Source organism: Columba livia, chromosome 4 (genome assembly GCF_036013475.1).
Source record: "Columba livia isolate bColLiv1 breed racing homer chromosome 4, bColLiv1.pat.W.v2, whole genome shotgun sequence".
NCBI lineage: Eukaryota > Metazoa > Chordata > Aves > Columbiformes > Columbidae > Columba > Columba livia.
In genome coordinates, this window is record NC_088605.1 from 23556669 (window position 1) to 23575896 (window position 19228).

Consider the following 19228-nt stretch of genomic DNA (forward strand, 5'->3'; position numbering starts at 1 on the left):
GCCTTGCAGTGAACTGTGTAATTATCCCTTTCCCCAGAATTTGGCTCCCGAGCTGCATGCAGGTCTTGATGGGTGTGCAAATAGTTGCTTACTATGCTAAGGTAAAAACAGATAAGCAACAACAGGAACATGCTGGTTTGCATCTAGCAGGCAACATGGATGCTCTGGGGGTGGGAGCAGTGATCCAGCAGATACCAATGTATCAAAACCTCATGCTGTCCAGTGATGCCACTGACCACACAACGCAATCCCAGTGTGCAGAGAACTGTTAATAGCCAACTATGTTTTCCTCCTATCAACAAGCTAGTCCAAGGGTTTCACCAATCTTCTGCTCCTAGAATTTGCTTTAGGCCTTGCAGTTCTCAGACATATGAAGTTCTTAGCATATGTGACTCATCAAGCTAACAAGTCAGACACCCAGGTTTGGTCAAACTGTAGACACACACAGACCAACCCACATCTCTTTCAGTCCCAGGAGTGAGGTTTTGTATTAAGGTTCCAGGAAAAGTGAGACAAAGAGGCTTCAGACCAAGCCTTTTGCAAGCTCCTGACAGTCTAACCTACCACAAGGAACTATTAAGTAGAGAATGCAGCTTTCTATGCATCATGTGACACACCAAATATTGTCCTCAGCAGAAAGGAAGACTTCTGGAATCTCCTACGACAGACAAATGCACAACAAGTAGTATTCTAGAGTAACTGACCTTCAAGTAACTTTTTCAGTGACCTCCAAAAAAAAAAAAAAAAAAATCCCCAGTGTGGATACAAGATTTAAAATTCTGTATTAGCAATTCTTTCGCTAATTATGCTACAGACAGCATTAAGCAAATCCCAGTGCTGTATTTTCCAAGTCTTTCTTAATGACTAACCCTGCTTTTCAGCTCCTCTGAAGCCCTGGGATGAATATCACAATGGGGTAACATTTTTTGTCAGTGAAATCCCAATGTTATTCCATTGTTCCCTTCATCTACAAAATCATATATTCTACTGTGAGTGAAGCAAAGTAAGCGAGTAAAAACAGATCGTTCCATGTTCCTAATCAGCTGGCATAAAGAACAACGTAAATAATTTTTTGAGCTTGTTCTTAATTTCTCTGGTCTCTCAGGAAATAAGCAGCCTTTCCTACTTCCGTTCTATGCCCTCCCCTCCATAATCTTCTAAAATAAGTCTAAGAGTATGTATATTATAAAGCATCTATAGGGCACTTACTAATTAACACCACTCTACTGCTTGGGAACTTTTACCTGAAATTGTACTTTTTTTCTAATTTAATATGCATCTCCAACAGAAAATGCTTTCCAGCATTTCAGGTGACATACAGGTATATAAACTCACCTGCACCAAACACACATATGATACAATCATCTATCACTTTCAAGTTATTTATTTCTTCAAGAGGAGAAATTAATCATAGAGAAAAAAAAAAATGTAGTGGTCTAAAGTGTATTAAATAAAAAGGAAAAAAAAAAACAAACAAAAAAAACCACACAACTTTCTTTTACCAAGAAAGCCATGTTTAAAGACAGGTCTGGTTCCCTCCCCCTGCCACCTCAGGCAGTTTCTGTTGTGAAAAGTAATATCAAAAGGTCAAATAAGCCTTTCGTAAATCTCAATTTCATAGAAGGAATGCACATTTTGTTGAAAAGTGGGATTTACAAATCTGTTTCTGTATAACATATCAGAAGTGAACTATTTTAATCAAAGCAACTTATGAGCCTGCAAATATTTTGGTTAGAGTCTATCCTTAGGTACAGAACCAAAGAACAGACACTGACATCACAGTGCTACGCTGAGTAAGAAGTTCTGGCGATACTGACCTGAGAAGGTCAGGCATGCAAGCCCTTCCAGAAAACAAGAGCATGAAAAGCACATAAAGATCTCAAGGACACATTAACATATTTAATCATGTCTCATGCTAATACTTTGCAATTTAAAATTAATTTAAAATGAATATTCATGGATAATTATTTCTGATTTTTTTCATGGTAATTTTTGTATTACACAGATGCATTTTGTTGGAAACGCGACCAAAACGTGTCACTTACCTTATCATTATTGTAATAAGAAATGCTGTCTCCGTCAAACTTAACCCAGCGCTTCTGAAACATACGTTTGCTGTGAATCAAAAAATTAAAACATTTAAAACTATAAATACAAGTTAATGCTGACTTTTAAGAATGTCTCAAGCACAAATTATGAAAAGGCCAAATCATGTTTAGCTTCCTGTGTTTCAGCCTAAACATTTTGAAAAGTAAAACAGATCTTAGCCCTACCATATATTTTCAAAAGGAGAATGCTGTTCTCAAATATAATAAAAACATTTGGAAAAAAAAGAAGTGCAGTATTACTGGTCTTCTTTTATAAATCAGTATCTCATGTTTTTAAACAATTCAGTTTCCTTTCTATTTCCTCTCCATGTGCTCTGTGTCACATCTTGAGTGACAGAGGAAAAAAGAACTTTCAATGATGTACTTTTGCTAGAAACTATCAGTGATGAGAACTATTATTACTGAAGGCAAAGAAATATTCTGAACATAGTGCATATCTTTAAGTGTTACAAGCTCTGTAAGATATTTTCCAAAAAGGAAAGCTGAGAACCTAAAATGACCATCTCATCATCATGTTTAAAAGGAGGACATCTCTGTTTACAGGCTATGGTATCTTTAGTCATCAATATCTCCTGAACACTCTCTTTCTTCTTTGGCCAATGAATAAATAATGGTCACACCAAATCACTCAACAAGAACAACATAAAATTTCATTTTCAATCTGTGTTATTAACTAGACATCATTAATGAGAAGCTCATTTGATTATTTCAGTTTGCTGTTAACTCATGCTCTATTAAGGACCTCCTAAGAAAAAGTTTTACATGAACCTGAAGTATTCTGTTATGCTCATTAATAATGTTGACAGCCTATTAGTTATAATCTATAAAAGTTTCAATTCTAAAATCTATTAAACAAGTTAATTAAGCAAGAACAAGACCCCACTCTAACATCTCTTTTCCCAACAATATTTCCTTTCCTGCTAAATGAGTGCTCTGCTTTAGGATTAGTAGACTGTGATAGTTTATCAAAACTTTAATCAAATAGCAGCTCTGGCTTAATTAACTTTTATTATATGACTACAATAAATCATCATCTTTCATAAGCTGGAAAGGCCAACAAAATCTATTTTCCATTAAAATGTCAGTAAACTTCAAGATGATGCAGGGAAGAAAAAGTGAACCCAAGTACCACATACAATGTGAGTAAACTGAACGGCTTTACAATTTATTGTGAGATAAAAAGAGAAGCTGTACTTTAAATGCACAATTTGTGGCAATTTAAGACAACAGTATATATTCATTCCCCTGAGGAGACACAAAGTGCCGCGTGTAAATGGGAGCTTTACAAAAATAAGAAGGGACGTTGGAAGAAACATTCAGTTGGCAGGGACAGAAATAAAATATGACAGTGCTTTAAGGTATTTCTTTTTTTTTTTTTGGTTGTTTGGTTGGTTTCTTAAAGTCTTCAGATATTTGAGAAATGGTATTGGAAGAAAGAGAACCAAAAAAACCAAAAAGTTATATTCATTAAACTATGCTTAAGAAGAAGTCCTTGAAATTCAGCCAAAGAATCTCACTAGCTCAAGGTTAATGACCCTGCAACTGTTCTACTCAGTCCTAACCAGCACTAATGTCATGGTTAACTCTTTGTCTTTTTCAAGTAATACATTCTCACACAGTACTTTATCTAAAACCTTCATGCTTTGTTTGCAACTCTGATCCTTCAAACAGTACAACATGAGTCAACTGCAAGCGTTTTTAACACTGTATTAGCTGACTGCCAAAAGTGTTGGTTAAAAAAAAAGAAATCCTGTAAGTGAAAGAAAACAAAAGTTAAAGCAAACTGCAGCTAACAGCAGCTACACTAACAACTCTGAAAAAAAAAAAACATATATGTACAAATGCCTATTATACTGGGAAAATGTCTTTTGACTCTGTGTATAATCATTCTTCAGTTCTTTAGCAAAAGTAAACAATGACAATCCATAAAAGTCAATGAAACTTTTGAAACAATTTTAAAAATAAAGTTTCAGCAGATTGAAATTCCATAATGCTAGAATAGGTTTTTAAACCAGACTTATGCCTTCTTGTTATTCAGCTTGAACAACGTATCACTGTATCAACACAAATAAAGCCAAAATCAAAGAAATTATAACTTGTTAGATCAGAATTCCCAAAAAGGAACAACAACAAAAAAGTAAATTGCTATATAATAGAGCTCCTTCCAGTGGGCTCAAACCAGAGCATATTCTCAACCAATTTTATTCAATAACTTTATCACTAAACTAAAAAAGAGAATTAAAAAAAAAAAGTTGTATTAGTCAATGAGTAGTGATGATGATTGTAGCTACAAATAATGACAGTAAAGGTCAAACAGTTTAATATCACCTTCTAGTGTAGCTAAAAATACAGTCCTAAGAACAAAGTATGCAGAACTAATAAGGCTTGAGTAGAAATGCAGTAAAACAGATATATTACAGCACTTCCAAGGACAACACCCTTTATTTCTAGATGCTAAATACTAGTAAAGACCAGAAATAGCCTTTAAATTAAAATTGTGCCACTTTCAATACAAAAAGGAATTCAGAAGAAAGACATAAGAACAACTGGTGAACTAGAATCTAGTATTTAAAATGAAGAATTGTCTATTCATTTTATTAATGAGGAGATTAGAAGGATTTCATCAGACATCCGTACATCCATGGCCAAATTGGTAAAGTAGTATTTTAGAAGAGTTTGCTTTCATTTACTTTGTGGTAATCAACTTTATATATATGTATATATATTTTTTTTTTTAATGAGTGTACCTCCCAAATAAACTTTAGAATAGGTAACATCACTAAAAACTAAGAATTCAGAAGAGCCCTACACTCTTGCAACAAAAACAGTTCCCTTTCCTTTCCCATCACAAATAGTAAGCAGTGACCAAATAGAAACTTAACATCTCTCATGCAAACATACACCTTCACAACTATATAGTAATCACTACAAATACCATACCCTTGAGGAGATAATTTATCCAGCCATCCTACTTTAATCTTCTTTACTGATGGTCCATAAAAACAAGCGTACGGTGTTATTGATTCATTTCCAATCGAAGTTTGATCTCCACCAAATTGCCGAAAATGAACTTGTTGACTGACCAAGCAATCTGTATCTCCACTTTGTACCTTGCTACAAGATGTTGAGTGTATTTTGGCTTTATTTTTCTTTAAAGGCAAGGAACATTGTTCTACAACAGAATATACAGATTCACTTTCAGATTCTTCTGGTGCTAATGATTTGTTTTCCGGAGCCAGAGACTCATTCCTTGCAAATTCCTTTGTCTTCTCTTCCTGATTACTAAAGGAACTAGAAAGAAAAAGTGCATTTTACCCTTAATACATTGCTTCAATGAACAAATACATTAAACTATTAATTGCAACAAATATTGGTGAGACATATTTATAACACATTTATAACTTGTTAAACCATTGTGATAACCACAGACATGCTAAACACAGTTTATCTTACAACTGACCATATTGAATTCTGTTTTCTCCACTTGACAGGACTGGTAGCAAGGTAACGCTTGCTGGTTCCTTTAGAAGCCTGAACAGAAATCTAAAATGAATTTTCCTTCCTCAGGAAACTAGCTTCATTCATTTTAATACTTTGGAGGAACTGTGGTATCATGTCTCTCTTCCCTCTCCCACCTCAACAGTAGCCAGGTACAGAACAGAGACTTAAGAAGCACATCAGCTCTCACTTTGTCAAACCACAGGCCACTGCCTCATGACAGGAATAGAGATTAGTTATTTGTTTTATGTTCAGGTTTGTTTTCTAATGAGGATGTATAGAGTATGAGAGTACTCAGACACTGTTAGCTAGGAGACATATAAAAATAAAACTTGGGTCTTCCTTGTTCTGATTGGGGAAAAGAAAGACATCTTCCAAATCCACAAAAGATTCTGAATCCTGGGTTAGACAGTCTCAGGACAGGCACAGAGCCAAACTTTGCCTCCTAGAGCATGGGGTAAAGGCTCAAACAGGGAAAAAAAAATGAATACAGTCATCGTTGCACCTTCAGAGGTAGAGATCTACTTGTGATACCAGTAAAAAACTCCCTCCTCTTTACATTTTAAATTTCTTTATAGCTTTTATTTAATACCATAGATTCTTGTAAGAAGAATACCCTTCATTCATTTCTACATCCAATTTATTTTCACAAGCCAGGAGTTCATTTCCATGATGTTCCTAGAAAAAAAAAAATATTTTGTAATCAACACTTGGTACCAAAGCAGTAAGTTATGTTTAAATTACCATAGACACAAACCACACACAAACAACAACCTAAACAGCATAGTTATTCTTTGCCACAGTTTCAAATACACACTTGAAAGATCATGTTTTTAAAAGTATTTCAAGAAATGTTACTTTAAATATTTCCGTTTTAAGTAATAAAACTCATAAAACATTTGAGTATAGTCCAAAATAACTGATACAAATAAACTAGATAAAGAAATTCAGTGCATAAAAACATCAGCGCTCTGACTTTTCTTGAGGTACAGTTGAGTATTATTTTTACCCTGAAATTTTCTAAGCTCAAGAGCCATGCGTTGCACGTACATTAAATACAACATTTATGATTTGCCACTGCTACTCTATCTTTCATATCAACATTCCTCCAAATTAAATGTACAGTATTCACAGTACACTAGAGATAAAATAACGGTAAATACAAATTCCTACAGAAAGACTGAACTCAGCCATAACGAATATATCTTGCATTTTCTTGCCAAGCTCTTCTTCCTAAAAGGCACATTTAGTAATGTCTGTTTAGAAATCTTTATCACAAAATACTTGCAGTGTACAAAATGTCAAGGTTAACACTGTTCAAGCACATTACATTTCACACTTCCTAAACTTGATCTGACAACCTTATAGCATTGCTAAGCTTCTCAATACTCATCTTGCTTCCTTAAAACAAACAAACAAACAAAAAAAAACCCACTAATATGAATATCTTTATGCATTCTCTGGAAGGATTTTAATTTACTCCTTTAAGCTTTGATGTGTATGTCACAAAGCTGAAGGGTGGCAGAAAAAAAGTGGATAAGCTTTCACAATGGTTGCCATTTATTTTCTGAGCAGCAGTATCACATCTTGTACTTGAGGGCTGCACCTTGGCAACATGAAAAGGCAAGCTTAAAAAAGAACACAGCCCAAAGCTGTGTATGTGTACACTGCAGCAAAAATTGTGTAGATCACAGGCTGATGATAGGGTAAACCCAGGTGAACACTCTTCTCTCCTCTGCCAGCCAGATCCATTATTAAAAAAACACAAAAACAAAACACACCAAAAAACAACCACAACCCACACACCACCGTATGAATTATTTTGTGGCACCAAGGATTAGATTAATAATAATAATAATAATAACAACAATAATACACCCATACACCTTGCAAACAAACCAAACGGAGAACTCGAAAGCAACCTTTCCACTGCTCATCAGATGCTTGGATTGACTAGAATCTCCGAAAAGGAGGGAAAATGGTAGTGTCCCGCTTCCATGTAATAGTCACAATGTTAATATCACCCCTGAAGCATCTTCAGAGTAAAAATGGTCAGCATCTTTTATCTTCATTTGCTTATCAGGATGCAACCACAAACCAAACCCACTGAAGCCATGTGGTAGCACCTCTTTCTCCTTCTCTTGAACCATTATGATAACAGTTTCATGTCCTCCTTGTGCCCACTCTGCAATCTTCAGCACTTGGGCAAGCAAACTCAGGGAGCCTGAGAACTTCCAAGCAATAATCAAAAATGCATTTCTATTGTTAGTAGATTTTAAAATGTAGAAGTCCACAAATGAAGACAGGTTGTGGGGACCAGGAGTTCTGTTTTCTCACAAAGACATGTATTTAACCCAAAATAAAACCCAGGCACTTCCAATGTGTTGTTTACAGAATTGCTCTACAAGTTGCTCAGACTCAAGATCAGACAAAACTCCCATCTCCCACCTCCTGCAAACCTCCAAGGTATTAAACAACGATAGCTAGCAGCAGCATTTTCTCCTGAAGACACCTTTATAAGAGAAGCATTTCTGAAGAGATAGATACATATATTACACAGAAACTGTTTCTAAATATATACTGTTCTTACGCATAGGAAGCACCTACCCTTAAGGAAGAAATCTGGCTTCCGGATCCCAGATAGATCCCTGCCTACTTGTAATCCTACATAAAATCGCTCTGCTTTCAATCAGGAAGTAATTCAGATGCCTTTTTCATTTTAGCTTTTTCTAACAGGTAGTCTTAATCACAACAGCAAGTCAGAAAAGCTGATTGCTAAAACATATGGACTGCACTAAGAGTATCGGGACTGAGACTACATTAAACAAAGACCCAATGTCATTCAGCACAGGCATCTTCTTCAAAAGATACTGCCTTAGTCTTCTATTACATCTAACGTCATACCATTCTCCTCAGGCTGATTCTTGAATCACGGTTTGGCAATACAATTTTATAACAGGTTCATAAAGACAAATTCTTCCTTTTAAAATATTAAGGGTTCTTATTTTTAAATGGTAAGATTTGCAATCTGGCCAGCATTCCACAATGTCACAATGCTTTGGAGCTCACATAGCTTACTGAACTCAACATGCATGTTAATTCAGTCTGACAGCCTAAAGCAAGAAATAAAGCCAATATTTACTCTAGAGGTCTGAACTCATCAGAACCCAGATTTTCTGTGAATGAACTCTAATATACTTGACTCTTCAGTTGGACACAACAATAAATCTGCTCTAAAATATTTAGAATGTTATTTGTGGTTTGTTTTTGTTTTGTTTTATAGCAGTATAATAAAAAAGTTCCTTCTTCAGTTCCCCTTTAGAGGTTTCTGCTTCTAGCTGTCTTTCTTCTTGACCTAAGTCAAAGGTATGTTTTCCTTATAACCTAAATTCCCTGTTCTCTTATGCTCACTTGCCTCCAGTCTGTAGTGACTCATTACCTATTTCTACTGACACTCCCTTTACAAAAGCCTACAGAAGCCTTTTTTTTTCTTTACACCAATGAGACAGGAAGAAGGGTAACAGCCAACTTACAAGCCCTTAGAACAAACTACACTTAGTCACTATAACAATTCACTGTTTTCTTGTATATAGACAAAATATATTCCCATGTGAGCTTATTTTTTAAAACGAAGTAACAATCACAAACCCTAAAATCTCAGAGATTTACAGTGTTACCTAAACCTTTTTATTTGTTTCTAGGATACTTGATACCTACTGAAAAAAAAATCTGCAAGTGAAATGTATCTTCGGACCTTTGTTTTATGGTTCTTTATGACCTTTGTCTGCAATTCATTTCTAATGGAACCAAAATTAACTATGAAGTTTCCAACAGGCATGTGATAAATATAACTCAAGAAATTGTTCACTTACATGAAAGTGATAATTAAAATTCAAATCTTCAGATCACGGAAGGCATGTTATATTAATCATGATTCTACAACCAGCAGAAATCACAATTTTATTTCAAGCAGTTAATCCCGTTTAGCAGCATGGTATTTTTGTATTTGGTCCCTTTGCAAGGTAAGAAAGATTGCTGTCAACCTTACTGGGTATGCTTTTTTATAATAATTTCAATGAAACATACAGAATAATGCTAAAAAGTAATAAGGTCGCTAGGGAAGTTTCTACAAAATACCTCCTTATCCCATCGAACTAATTACAAAAGTTAAATTTTGAATTTTTAAAGACATTGGCACAGACAACAGTAACCAGCACAAGCAAGACACTGTACACAAGGAAAGAAAACAAAAGCTCAGAAGTCACTTTTGCACACAGGTAAGAACTAGAAGGAGAAACAAGACATGAACTTATGCATACCTCCTGAAAAAGTCAATAACAAAAAAGCACAACGTATTTCCAAAGAAAATAAAGCACGGACCAAAAATAAAGAATATTTTTAAGCTTCTAAAACCACCCCCGTCAGAAGACGAAATTTGAACCATTTATTTTCCCTGACCTTTTCTTAAAACAAATAAAATTGGGAAAAATAAAAATCCTAGGCATCCATTTGAGTAGCTTTCATTTTAGTCAATATTTTAAAATAGTTTAAAAATTGAAACATTAGAGTGAAGATCAGGACGGAAACCAAGAATAATTTACTGTTTTCTCTAACTCAGTGGCTTGAGATTGGCTGGGACAAGTATAAGCAGTCACAGAATCAACAATTTCTGGTTTGCATCCTGTTAAGAAAGCAGTAGGAGCTGCTTAGCAGATGCCTAACTAAGCTAGTTTGCCTCCCAGATCTCCACACAATTCCAAAGTCTGTCCACATGCCTTCTACAACGTGCCTTCACACCATCCATTACTGACCCCAACAAAAAAAGTTCACTTCAGAGAATCCTACAACAGTGACTTGCTTCAAAGAATCCTACAGCAAAAGTGACTTTCTGGTTACGGAATGCATGAAAAATATCAGAAGTCCTGAAAACATTCATATACAGGAGCTAAAAAAGGCTATGGTCAAAAGTTGCCATGAGATCACCAAAGCTAACATGTAAGCTGTGTAGAGATGTCCAGGCTTGATCTGCAACTATCAGAAGAATGAAAAGCTACTTCTACCTTTACTAGTGAATTCTAATGGTTATTCACCAGTCAACCTCACTTAGGCACAAAGTATTACAATATACCACTGTACCAAAGAAGGTAAAAGGGAGTCATCAAGGTGGTCTGCAATTGCCTGTAACTGACTGGTCTGCATTTGATATGGCAGCCTTGGGCATAAAAAAAAAAGGGTCAGTTATCTGTCCTATATTGCTTTAAAAACAAAACAAAACACCACCAACACAACAACAACACACCACCCAAAAAACCCCACACGCCACACCTTCCTATAACTATTGAACAGTACACAGTGTATCTCAAGATTAAGAAAAGTCACTAGTGCACAAATATTTACATTATAAACCTTCTGCAGGTACTTAAAAAGACAGAAGAGGTACTGGAAAATGAAAAAGCAGAGAAAAAAAATTAAGGGTAACATAAAATACATGAAATATGAAAATTAAACTGAAGATAGACTAAAGGGAAGATATCCAGACTTCAACTTACTTTAACATCTTTAGGGTTGTCACAAATAAAGGTTTCCCCATATGGAGATATGATAGGTGGCTTTTCTTCTGTGAAAAGTTCTTTAAGAGAAAAAGCAAAAACCAGTCAATATTCTATTAAAATACTAATAAAATCAACAAGGAGAGAGATTTTTCTGTTTGTGATTTCTCTGTCCTTCTCAGCAAAAAATTTTGAAGCAGCAGCTATTTCCCATTTCTAACAAAACTCCAGACACCTTTTTCCCCCTCAGACACTACTACTATATAATTTAAATATAACTTGCATACAGGCATTTTCTTCTTTCCTACACTGCATCAAGTGAAAAAAAAACAAACAAAACAAAACCAAACAACCAAACAAAAAAACAACAAACGCCACAAAAACTCATTTTTGAGTCATTTTGTCACCAAGTATTTGCTTGAAATTAATATACATAACTTCAAACAAGACATATCTATAAAGTATGAAAGAACTTTTGTTTACAACTGACCGCAAAAGATTTCTAAACTCTTCCAGTATAATATTTAGTACAATTATTTTCCTGGAGTTATAAGCAGTAACTAAAAAATTAAGCAGCATTGGTCAAGAATATGCCCCTTACATCTTTCAATGCTAACTCTGTTTAAAAAAAAAAAAAAAAAAAAAAAAAAAAAAAAACCACTATGTATCACATCTTAGAAACTCAAAATACTTTAGAGTACAAAAATAAATTAAATGAGATTTTTAAGACTGTATTTTCTAATTTTCAATTTATTAGTTCATAAACAAAAAGTAAGTAAAAATGCAGAACTGTTTAAATGCTCTTCTATTATATACGTCATTTTTCCAGAGCTTCCAGATGCCCAACATTTCTTAAAATAAGCAAGTCAGTATCCAGTTTAGACAACTTCTGGTCTGAGGTTTCTTTTTCCTCAGTATTCAAGATATAAATATCAGCATGCTTAACTCACTGTTTTGTGATGTTTGCCTCCCAGCGCAAGGAATATTTACAAGATCCACACCTCTTCTTCTCTGAAGGGAACTTGAACAAAATAAAGCAAAAAATGAAAACATTAAGTGAAACTTCCCAGAAATGGAAGAAAAACATCTTATGCAGTTAAACTATTAAAATCATATACAAATATAGAAACAGTCATTTTTAAGCCTTGGGAAAATTTCTGATTTAATCTTAAAGTCACCCAACATGTGTTTTCCTCCCTTTATGACACTGACTACATCTTGAGTTTGGTTTATTTGTTTTGAATTAACCTTACTATACATTTGTATTTCTAAGAAGTATGAAGATCCCCCCACTCCTCCCCCATCCTTCTCCTTCACACTGATTAAAAACTACTATATATAAAGAAGGATGTACCATGAAAATCTAATTTCACATTAACGTCTAAGGGAGCCTGGGCATGGAAATTCAGACAAAACATGCTCTCAATCACTGAAAAAAAATGCTGTATGTTTTGATTCGCTAAGGTCATTTTTTTTTTCCCAGAAAGTTTTCAATCTGAGTCACAGACAAGATTGCATTGCAACTGCCTGTGACTACTGCTGAGCATTTTGTAGATAGATAAGAATCTGTCCCCACACACAACAGACAAATTATTTTATCATCGGTGTTGTGTTAGCCCCCAAGTATTCCAGCAATTTCATGTATAGTGGCACTCATCATGCTGCTGAAGATCACGTTTTTTTTAGTTATTATTATTGAGATTTCAGGCCAAAACAGCAGCTTTAGAATAAAAACACAGGAACAAATATGCCTGAATTAGTACATTTCTAACCCATCTTCAGTACTCTAGCAGTCTGTATTAGAGGTGTTTTCAGCCAAGCTCTGATTGCCCCTGTTAACATGAATAATTAGCATTTTTTCTTCTTAATTTCATTTTCTCTGCTTGAAGTAATGGTGACATAGATCCTCATGCATCCTTATAGAGTGTTCATTGACTGATAAATGCCATACAAGATCCTTGAAGTTATTCTAACAGTTGGCAGGTCCTCCATCCTTCAGAGACAAAGATGTTTGATTAAAAATATCATTATTACTAATTTCTGTTTCCCTACTAGACAGATTGAAAAATTTTATTCTTTTAAGATTAGCTATATTCAAAACTTTAGAAATACTGTTCCATTAAGTCCAAGTTGAATTACTCTACATGGCAGGCTGTTGCTTCTCTATGACAGAAGGCATACACTTATGCACTCTCTTACATATCATTTGTAATCCCCTCCTAAATCTACCCCAAACAAATTATTAGATTAAATTCAATACAGAAGCCACAACTTATAAAGTTATTTGACATTTCATATATTACCCATGTTATATCAACAAAGCTCCTCAATTGTTTACTCTACCAGGTTATAATTACAAAATATACACAGCAAATACTTTAAAAGTCTATGTTTCTTCATACAATTTACTAAAATTGATGTAGTTTTGAAGTTACATTAGCAAACTAACTCCATGCATTTATACTAACAAAGCTTAAAGACATGCATTTTTTAATTCATATATTTTTCAGGACTTGTGTGTTCTTTTTTGATTATTTACCTATGTGTATGCATACATGGCAAGAAAACCTGCTAATAAGCAAACTGTGTTCTTATTTTTTCAGCAATCAAAAATAAAAATTTTGTCATTTTTTAAACAAAAGTTGCAGCTAACGTCATATAAAAACTATCTTAAGATATAAAATAAATAGAACAAACTTACTTTGAATATCTGCTTAAAAGATTTTGTATAACAAATAACATACAGTACCATATACAAAATGATAATTTGTCAGCGCTCAGTAGAATATAATAGATAATTATTGTATGAATTGAATACCTGGATTAAAAGATAGAAAAATATGGAAGACTTCTTCGTGGGCAAGTGAGATGGAAAGAAATTTTATACCTACATACATTATTATTTTCCTTAAACATTTTCAAAATTTAATACCTCTTCAGATTAAGGACCTTCTTTATTTTCTCTTTATAGGAAGTATAGTGCAAGCAGTCTGCCAATCACAAAGTGTGCCAATTTTACAAAGATACAAAAATTTCAATTAAGTTAGCACTTTGTTACAGCCATGGAGATTAAGACCCACTATTTTCATATATCAAGAGGTACTGGATGCGGCTCAGGCTGCGTCCTCTTCCCCACCACCCTTTCCTTGTGCATAAACAGGATGAAAGGGTGTGATGAGGCAGCGACTGGTCTTGCTAAAGGCCAAGACTGGAAAGGTGAGCACTTCGCACTGGGCTGAGCTGCTTTATTCCACATATTCCTGCCACCTCACAAAGAGAGTGAGGGAGAGCGTTCAGTGCCAGCAGTCAAGGCTTCAAAGCCTTCACTTCACTGGCATTCATCTGCTGAGTGTTTTAAATGAGCAAAGCTTTTGTTTCCAAACTCATTCAAAACATGTTTTATTCTCTGTCTATCTCAAGACCTAACCCTTCCATAAAGCAAACATGTTAAAAGTGCTTTTGCATGCTGTGTTAGAGCTTTGGGCTTCCTCAGCTTTTTGCAAAGGTAAATTAATAGTGATGCTTGACCACAGGAAAAGAGAAAACAGCTTCTCACTCCTTAAAACTTTGCTTTGTGTGACAGAACACAAGAGTAGAGAGATACAGCAGCACCAGCTTTGGCATCTCATAAGCAATTTTGACTACTTATATGCTAAGAAATAGAATCTAAAAAAAATATCAGCACCAAACAAGAAGTTTCAACCATGGGATCTACCAGCTGCAAAAAGCAAGCAGTGCCTGCTCAGCCAAGCACCATCATATATTTATTTATATTTTCGCCCAAAAGCAGCATATTTTCCAGAATTACTTATGGTCTATTATTCTTCTTATTTCTCTTAATAAAGAACATGAGTGATCCCACTACTCAACAATACCAGCAGTGTGCTCAGGTGGCCAAAAAGACCAACCGCATTCTGGCTTGTATCAGAAATAGTGTGACCAGCAGAACTAGAGAAGTGATTGTGCACTGTACTCAGTGCTGATGAGGCTGCACATTGAATCCCATGTTCAGTTTTGGGCCCCTCATCATAAGAAGGACATCGAAATACTAAAGAGAGGACAGAGTGGTGAGGGGCCTGGAGCACAAGTCTTTTAAGGAGTGGCTGAGGGAACTGGGCCTGTTTAGCTTGGAGAAGGAGGCTGAGGGGAGACCTTATCACTGCCTACAGCTACCTGAAAGGAGGTTGTAGCATGGAGGGTGTTGGTCTCTTCTCCCAAACAGCAAGTGATAGGATAAGAGAAAATGGCCTCAAGTTGTGCCAGGGAAGGTTGAGATTGGATATTAGGAAAAAATTCTTCATGGCAAGGATTGTTGGATATTGGAACAGGCTGCCCAGGGAGGTGGTGGTGTCACCACACCTGAAGGTGTTTAAAAGGCATTTAGACGAGGTTCTTGGGGACATAGTTTAGTGAAAGAGTCAGGCTATGGCTGGACTCGGTGATCCTGAGGGTTTCTTCCAATTAAAAAGACTATATGATTCTATGATTATATGAATCTAACACAAGTAACAAAGTTAGTGGATATGAAAAAAATTTAAAAGTATACAGAGTTCCTCAGTCTGAAATTTTATCTGTGTAGCATTCAGTAGCAACAAACAGGTCTACCATGTTACAAATCTGCTTAAGCTTTTTCTTTGAACACATTGCTGTCTGAACAACGCAACAGTAGCTATTTCACCTGACTGCTAAATGACATGATCCAGAGAATCCAAAGGCTCTAAAACTATCTCTATACTTATCTTTAATCTTGAGCTAAAGGCACATCAGTGATTAGCTCCATCCATTGCTTTACTTTCCCTAGTTTGTCTTACAAAAGCCTCAATTTTTCACTTATGTCTGTATGAAAGTCACTTAAAGTACCAAGAGAGACCACAAAACTTCAAATCCACTCTGTTTAACCTTTTGCTCTGTTCCGTAACATTACTGGGGAACCATAGTAAAAATTTGAGACTGCTCACTTCAATACAGAATACAGGGTCTCATAAAGGGTGATGGATTTGTCTAAAAAAGGCATTTTAGACACATTTCTATTGATAAAGATGATTTTCAGTCTCCTTAACAACTCCAGTGCTTTGAAACGCCTTTAGAGTGATCTTTACTAATTCTGTATGAAGAGAGCTCGTGATGTCATAAGGAGGAAAAGTCTAGCTGACAATAATCTAGCATAATTACACATCACTTCAATTCTGACCAACAAAAACCACTATTACAATCTGCACAATGACCTCACTATCAAGAACACTGTGTAATAGTAACCGTTTTTTTGTTTAATTTTGTTTGGTTGTGGTGCATTTTCTGTTAATTTGTTTTGTTTGTATTCTGGGTTTTGTGTGGTTTGACCTGGGGTTTTTTTAGTGGCTTTTGGCTGGTAGGTTTCTTTTAGTGCTATTGTGACTTAGCAGTTGGAGGGTGTGTTTTTCACAGGCAAGAGCCAGAAATACAAATGAGGCACAAGGATGTAACTGGAAGAGGGGCAAGCACATTATTGATAATAAAAAAGCGACATGGTCAGAGCTCTACTATGGCACACAAGGAGATGGACCGTTTGAACTTTTTGTGCCAGAAGGCACACAGGAGATCATGAGAAAAGTATTTCCTTGCATAAAAATTTAATGAATAATATCCATGCACAACTAGAAGGAAATGTTGAGTTTCCCAGAAGATTTCAGCAGGATTTCTCAGCCTCTCTAGAAAAGCCTTCACACAGTGTCACAAGGATGAAACCAGCCCCTGTCAACATATGTCAAATGAGAATGTTTGTCTATGCAATTCTCTAAGACAAACACAAACTTTCCTGAGGTTAAAGATGCTGCAAGCTGCCATTTTAAAGTTCTGCATTAATTTTTTGCCTCTAAAAAAATACCCAGCACAGTTATCAAGAACACTTCTCTGACATTTAAGTTCTGCTTTGAAGTTCTGGTTTAGCCTTGATCTTCCTCAGACAAACTGCTACTTGCCCTCCAAGATTTCCATATTGTTACAACTGAAGCATAAGATTAAGAAAATAAGCTGGAGCTCACAAATCAAAATGATGAGTAATGAAGTTAGAGACCCAGTCATATTTCACTAATAGACTGGGTTTTGGAGGATTTACTTCAATGGTGGAAAGACTACAAATATAGCAAATACATTCTCTACTGAGTGCTTGTTTCTCAGAAGACATTAAGAGTCTAAGTTATTGTAATCTTTTAGGATGAGATTCCTATTCAGCAGGAATAACTTTTGTAGAGTGGTTATCTGTACTTCATATAATAAAGTCAACATAAAGCTACCTCCCACTGAACAGTATTCATACTTAAGTTTCAATAAGCACACATTTTTTGGTGATTTAGAAAGCACTGAGGAAACATTTTTTAAGACACGAAACAATCTCTCTTAATTGTTACAAAGGATCTTTGCCTCTTCATCTGTTCAAACAAACAATTGTACTACAACATTTAATACTGACTTCTTTCAATAATTAAAAAGAAACGTTTAAATGCTGGGAAAACTCTGCATTTAGGGCATGTATAAACTCGCTAATCTTGCTAATGATGTTTCTAACTGCTGAGATATGCAGATGAAAAAGACAAGATAAATACACAACATTCTGAGACATGTCCCTTCCAGGCATAGCTAGGGGTTAAAAAAAAAAAAAAAAAAAAAAAAAAAAAAAAGAGAGACTAAAAAAGTACAACCTAATGATACCTAATGATTTGTTTATGGCTGCACTGACAAAACTTTGCATCTGTCTTTGCATGAATTTTTTCTTTTCTTTTTAAGACACTTAACCAGCATGACAATTAAAACCTTACCGTTCAGAGAACAAAAATATCACACATTAATCTGTGGGGAGATAGTTTACACAGCCTGTAATATTGTGAACAACTGCAAATTCAGTACCTATTATTTTTAGCATTCAAACAATATTACTTTCATTTAGATAGGCCTGGAGTGAAGTTCTAACATCTGACCTTTTCCTCTACATTCCATCATATTTTTCCAAGTCAAGCTACAACAACTAATGCTTATTCAAGACAATAAGTGCTACTCACTAACTTGTGGATTCAAATTATGAACTCAACCACTTTGAAGGAAGAAAAATCCTTACCCACATCACACGAATATTAAAAAAAAAAAAAAAAAAATGCAACTCTTCTACGCAATTTATCACAACAAACTTTACTGGACTCCATCCAATACTACTCTCACCAGTGCTGCACAGAGCTATCCTTATAAACATTCCATTCTCTTTTTCCACTTTTTTTTTTCCTGCTGTAGTGCCTCAAAAATGTTTTTATACTACAATCATAATTAAAGGTTAAGTTTTCGTTACTATGAGAACATCAGCAAAAGCCAATACCTAATGTGACAAACTGGTTGCGTACGTTCTCTGAGTTAACACTTAAATGACAGCCAGTTTAGAAATCGATCTAAGAGCCACCTTGAAGAAAGTTCTTGCTTCAGACCACCAGTATGATGCAATTTCCTCCTCCACATCATATTTTGTATATCATGTTCTAATTTAAAACAAAAAAAATGTATTTGTCTTTACATATAAATTCTATGTGCTTTAAGGCTAAGACTCATATAAACGTCTTGTTATGTCCATGTGTGCAATCCTATCAGATATGTCCTGCTTTGTTTACACATACAATGCACAAAAATAGACCAGAAAGTTTTTCTAAATTTTGTCCCACGTTTTCATAAAACTACATTAATACATGTAGTTGTGTAGAACTTCCTGGATCTTTCTTATAAGTTACATGTGAAAAAAAAAAAAAAATTATAAACTTGTTTTTTCCAAGAACAGTATCTCTTGAAAGGTACAATCTTAAAAGTTACTAAGATACAACCTGAATACCTGTGTTTCACAATAACTATTATCTCATCATAAGAGTAGATTTTTATACTTGGAGGTGAATTTGTAGCCCTCTTGAAATCACCATTTTGTCACAATTTTGCAGTGTATTTACAGCACATATCTAAAAAAAAAAAAATTCCAAAAAATCCACCACCCACACAGAAAAATGACACAAAAAAAAATCTCACGAGACACTCCAAACCAAAATTTCTACAATTATGACTACAACA

General features: G+C 35.0%; 1 protein-coding gene across 2 annotated transcripts in view; it reads right to left on the reverse strand.

The window, feature by feature from the left end:
- The window catches only part of ARAP2 (ArfGAP with RhoGAP domain, ankyrin repeat and PH domain 2), a 143210-nt gene that overhangs the window by 116433 nt on the left and 7549 nt on the right, over positions 1-19228 (reverse strand). For both annotated transcript variants that reach the window (XM_065060699.1, XM_065060698.1), the window contains exons 3-7: positions 12106-12176; positions 11156-11235; positions 6199-6284; positions 5049-5399; positions 2046-2115 (exon numbers count right to left, since the gene is read on the reverse strand). In XM_065060699.1, coding sequence (XP_064916771.1) covers positions 2046-2115; positions 5049-5399; positions 6199-6284; positions 11156-11235; positions 12106-12176 — 658 coding nt within the window. The remainder of the gene's footprint in view (positions 1-2045; positions 2116-5048; positions 5400-6198; positions 6285-11155; positions 11236-12105; positions 12177-19228) is intronic.